We start from the raw sequence: 4,835 nt of genomic DNA, 5'->3' as shown, positions 1-4,835 counted from the left end.
ATTCGAAGTTTCATCTAGATATAGAATCTTGACGAATTAAGAATGAAACAAGCAAACTTTGTAAGACAAACTGACGAAAAAAACCATATTACAAAAAGAACTATACGATGTAGTTTCACTTTGCCATAATAACGAATTATATAAAATAGAAAATTCTACAATGCAATCCCAAAACATACGCGAACCATCTTTGTTTTCAAGAGGCTTTTAACTTTACATTTAATTCGTTTCTATTCAAAACTAACACACACGAACAGTCGCACCTTCTCAGAAAAACACCATACATTTGTTTTGGGAATTGCATTGCAATGTTCCATAACTCTATTTAATTTTCTAAAGAGTTACTCGAACATTATCCTATTGAAAATTATTCTGGAATTTTATAATATTACGCGAATCCACATAAAGTGCAAGGTCGTTTGCATCCTGCAAGTCGATTAGCTCTTCTCAAATAATCTAGGAATTAATGAGATTGAAGATTGTGGTCAAATTTGAAACAAAAATTTCCAGTGATCAGGTGCAATTCGGATAGATGTAATAAAACTCACATATTTGCTTCATTTGAAAATGTTCTGTTATTATTCTCTGATATTTTAAATACCTCACTCTATAGTGCGGTAAATTACATACATACTTTTATGTGCATATTTGATGCTTCAGTTTGGCCTGTAGCTCATTCAGTCACAGTAGTTTAATTTTTCTTCATTTTTTTCTTTTTAATAACACCTTTCGATGTTGAAAATTTCATCATCTTTTTGTTTATTTTCTCAACCGTAAGATTAGATCTATCTTTATCTTGTTTTTGCTTTTGGTTAGCAGTCGGTTTTTGGAACACCTTTTCAATATGGTTAGGATCAAGACGTTGTTTCTTCCTTTTCTCAATTATATCACTGTAGTACCAATCCCGTTTGTCTATCTTTTTAGGAAGTTCCTGAACAACCTTATCAACGGATTCATCTGCAAACAATTCCTCTTCTTCTTCCTCATTGTTGTTTTTGTGGCTTGGAATAGCATCTGAAAACTTCTGCAATTTCGCTACAAAGAAGCCATCCATATTGAAGGTATGGGGATAAAAACGACGAGCTAATTTCATTGAGGGATGATATTTCTGACCAGCAAAGTTCACGAAACCTTCGGTACCAAAATCCAAATTTGTAGAAACGAGTCTCACATTTCGTTTTCTTATCGCATAGTCAAGAACCCATTCATTTTCTTGGGGCAGAATCGAACAAGTCGAGTAAACAATATAACCACCTGTGCGGGAGCTGGCACTGACACAGTCGATTGCTGTTAAAAGCAATTTACGCTGTAAATTATAACATCGTTGTACGTCAATTTCGGTTTTAGTTGTTTTCACACTAGGATCTTTCGAAATAACTCCAGAACCCGTACAAGGGGCATCTAATAGAACACGATCAAATCCCGTCATTATATCACGATATTTTGTTCCATCGATATTTGTTACGATAGCGTTCTGAATTCCCAAGCGATGAAAATTACCTGTTACCGCTTGAAGGCGATTTTTGTTTACGTCATTCGCAAATAAAACTCCTGTATTCTTCATCAATGCCGCTATGTGTGAGCTTTTGCCCCCGGGAGCTGCGCAGAGATCTAGAATTCTTTCGTTTTCTTCCGGAGCTAATGCTATTACAGGTAACATACTGGATGCCCCTTGTATCATATATTGTCCAGCCAAGTATTCTGGTGTTGCTCCAAGTGGGACCTGCGAATGAGAATATAGTGAGTAAATATTTCTGTATTAGAATGGGAACACTTACCTGCGAAGAATAGACAACTAATCCTTCCTTCGACCACTGTCCAATTGGGTCCAAATTAACACCTCGATTGATTAGGGCTTGAGCCAAGTCCCGACGACGTGTTTTCAAATTATTTGTACGGATTGTGAGAGGTCTCTGTACTTCGGAAGCTTCCAAAAATTCTAACAATTCATTAGGCGAAAAAAGTTGAATAAGAAGTCGCATGAAATATTCATTGTACGAATAATATAAACATAGATCTTTGCACAAGAGATCGATGTATTCGGTTCTCGAGCGATTTGGATCACGATTGGCGGAAAAATCAGCTAATACTCCTATCACTTCTTTTATTCGTATGTGCACGTCCTGAAGATTCTCTGCGGCAATTTGTTCAGGAGTGGGGAACTGGAATTTTTCATTGTTTGCAATGCTGTCCTGAAGTTCTTGTTCAGCTAAATGTTCTTCCTTTTCTTTTCTTTTTTTGATTTTCTTCCCAGCTCGTTCAATTGGCAACATAGACGATTCATCGTCTTCCTCTCCACTGTCATCTTCGGTATCATGTGAACCATCTTCGTCTGAAGAAAGGAAGTCATTTAAATTTCCTGTGACGTTAGCATGTGAATCTTGATCCTCTGAGTTCGAGTCGTTATCATCGCTTGCCAATATGTCACATTTAACAGGAGTTACATTTTCCGAAGTATCAGAATTATCTGATTCTTCCTCTACGCTATCGCTTTCATTGCTGACCAGTTTTCGTTTCCCGGTAGCTTTAGCATATTTCTCTCTGCTTTTGGTAAGGTCTGTATCGATGGATAAGTTTTTCATGATTTTTTTCGTTTCGGATTCACCATTGTCCAGCTGTTTCTGAATTTCCTTGATTTTTGATGCTTTCTTGTTTGTCGTTAGTGACTTTTGTACACGTTTTTTAGCTCGCACTTTCTGCCTGTGAGATAGTTTACCCACATCATCCGAATCCTTCACATCTGAAATGAAGGTTAGTTTTAGCGGAGAAATAATGATAAAAATCATGCAATATACTCACTTTTAAGGACAGTATTACTAAAAGTTGGGTCTTTCTGTTTACGAGCTTTTCTGCCAGGACCTTTCTTAGGTTTATCAGCCAAATTAATCTTGCGTCCCATGATGTATGTTCAACGCACGTTGCTTCTCAAAAAACTTGTGTCACAAACCCCGGTCTATACTCTACAAAAGCATGTTTACAACAGCACCCCTGAATGTTTTGATTCAAACACGACGTATACAATGTGCTACCTGTCTGCAGAGATGCCAGGTTTGAAAACGTGTCTTCATTTTAAAGACATTTGACCTACTGTGAAGCCATTTGATTTTGTAAAGACATTTTGAAGACATAATGAAATATGTGACGACATTTCAGTATGATAGCGTATGTGAATTTTTGAGATATTTTATTTCCATGAAATTCTAACTATTGGCTGAAAATATCGTCAAAAAAAGTTGGGCTTTTGTATCTGTGTCACTCGTTTATTTTTGTTCATGATAATCAACGGAAACTTTCGTCTCAGGGTTATTTATTTGCTTTTTTCAAACTCATCCAAGCACAAAATCCTCATACATATAGAATAAACACCTAAGTAAGTTTAATGAAATGCGCAACATAACAATACCAATTAGAATAAACATTGAATAAGCTATCAATCTTTGTTGAAAAGTATATTATGAATTTTAGTTTCCTCCGATATGATTGTGAAGACCAAGACGGGTCTATGGTACTAGGTGAGGCCGTTTCGTCACTAAGTTGGTTAGGGGAGCGGTATATGAAAACAGCACAGAAGAAAGTAGAAGGGGAATTATTTGCTTGTAGCGTGAAAGAGACAGACTGATCACGAGCGAGCTTCGGCAATAGCGTATTGTGTTTTGTTTACAAACAAAACACAGTAGACTTCCAAGATGGCTGAATAGTGGTTTTAGCAAGTTGGCCCACCTTAGTATATACTTCTAGGCGCCTTGGTGAAGACATTTGAAGACATTGTTTCATACCATGTGAAAATATTTGAAAAAATCACCTAGCATCCCTGCCCGGCTGTGCTGTCAGGGATGCCAAGCCCTTTATGTTGAAACCAAGATAGTGGAATTAACAGGTGGCTTGTAATTTACACTATTTAGAAAAGACGTATGAGGAATGGCAAGACGAAAAGTTTGGATTTGTTTATGTTATTACTTACGTTGGTATGGTTACATTTGATTTCGTCTAAGGTATTTGAAGCAGTATAATAAATAAACAGTTGTCGTTGAAAATAGTAACCTAGTAACCTTTATGCATATGCTTCCGCCAGATGGCTCGGCTTATGTGATATGATTTATTCTGTGAATGCTTTGATCGTGGTACCGCCACTGGCGCTTAATTTGAAGCTTTGTTTTTTGTGCTGGTTCATAACAGCAATCAACCGTGCCGGCGAAACTGTAGTCAATGTTTAGTGTTGTTTGGATACCATCTATGTAAATAAGTTCAAACTTACGGGATACGTCCGAACGGCAATTCTGACATTACGTTTTACCTTCCACTTCACTTTCCTTGGTTGAAACCAAGGCGTCTCTATATATACCAGGTGAAACAATCATATGAAATGCATTTTCAGCCATATTGGAATTGCTGTCGGAATTGTTTACAAACAGCATCAGAACGCCGCCGGCGGCTCTCTACAAACTGCTACGACGTTTATTCGAACGATGCCTACTATGTTCGGCTTTTGCGAATTTATGTGAAATAGAAGGGATGATTTTGTAGTATTTCATTCTCATTTCCACACTCTCGCATGTGAAAATACAAAAATAGCGTATCCTCGCAATAACAAAACAAACAACCCCCACTCCACAAACCGTAATCCCCTTCTTATTGAAGTGATGATGTTGCTTCACCTGTTATACATTGACATAAGCGCCTTGGTTGAAACGATATACAGGAAGATGATGATAGAGAGGAAATAAATGTGAGAACAAATCAAGATAATGCCGGCGCTACACGATGCTACGAACACCCCCGAATGCTGGACGCGCGATGATTCAACGCATCGTGTAGTCGACTGACGAGCTACGAAC

The 4,835-nt window shown here is 37.5% G+C and overlaps 1 protein-coding gene across 1 annotated transcript; it reads right to left on the bottom strand.

The window, feature by feature from the left end:
- Positions 1 to 551: 551 nt before the first annotated feature.
- Positions 552 to 3,087, bottom strand: LOC129764778 (probable 28S rRNA (cytosine-C(5))-methyltransferase). The gene is made up of 3 exons (XM_055764256.1): positions 2,800 to 3,087; positions 1,779 to 2,740; positions 552 to 1,723 (listed from the first exon to the last, which is right to left on the bottom strand). The coding sequence occupies exons 1-3, from the start codon at positions 2,897 to 2,899 to the stop codon at positions 692 to 694; spliced, it is 2,094 nt and encodes a 697-aa protein (XP_055620231.1). The 5' UTR covers positions 2,900 to 3,087; the 3' UTR covers positions 552 to 691.
- Positions 3,088 to 4,835: the final 1,748 nt, after the last annotated feature.

The sequence above is a fragment of the Toxorhynchites rutilus genome, chromosome 2 (assembly GCF_029784135.1).
Source record: "Toxorhynchites rutilus septentrionalis strain SRP chromosome 2, ASM2978413v1, whole genome shotgun sequence".
NCBI classification, from domain to species: domain Eukaryota; kingdom Metazoa; phylum Arthropoda; class Insecta; order Diptera; family Culicidae; genus Toxorhynchites; species Toxorhynchites rutilus.
The sequence above is the reverse complement of the archived record's forward strand: the minus strand, read 5'-3'. Positions and strand labels throughout refer to the sequence as shown.

Bases quoted from the DNA above. Each gene is read 5' to 3' on its own strand.
- LOC129764778 (XM_055764256.1), bottom strand. From the start codon at position 2,899: ATGGGACGCAAGATTAATTTGGCTGATAAACCTAAGAAAGGTCCTGGC. The intron at 2,741-2,799 runs GTGAGTATATTG...CCTTCATTTCAG, and splicing joins TAGTAATACTGTCCTTAAAA to ATGTGAAGGATTCGGATGAT. The intron at 1,724-1,778 runs GTAAGTGTTCCC...TCTCATTCGCAG, and splicing joins TAGTTGTCTATTCTTCGCAG to GTCCCACTTGGAGCAACACC.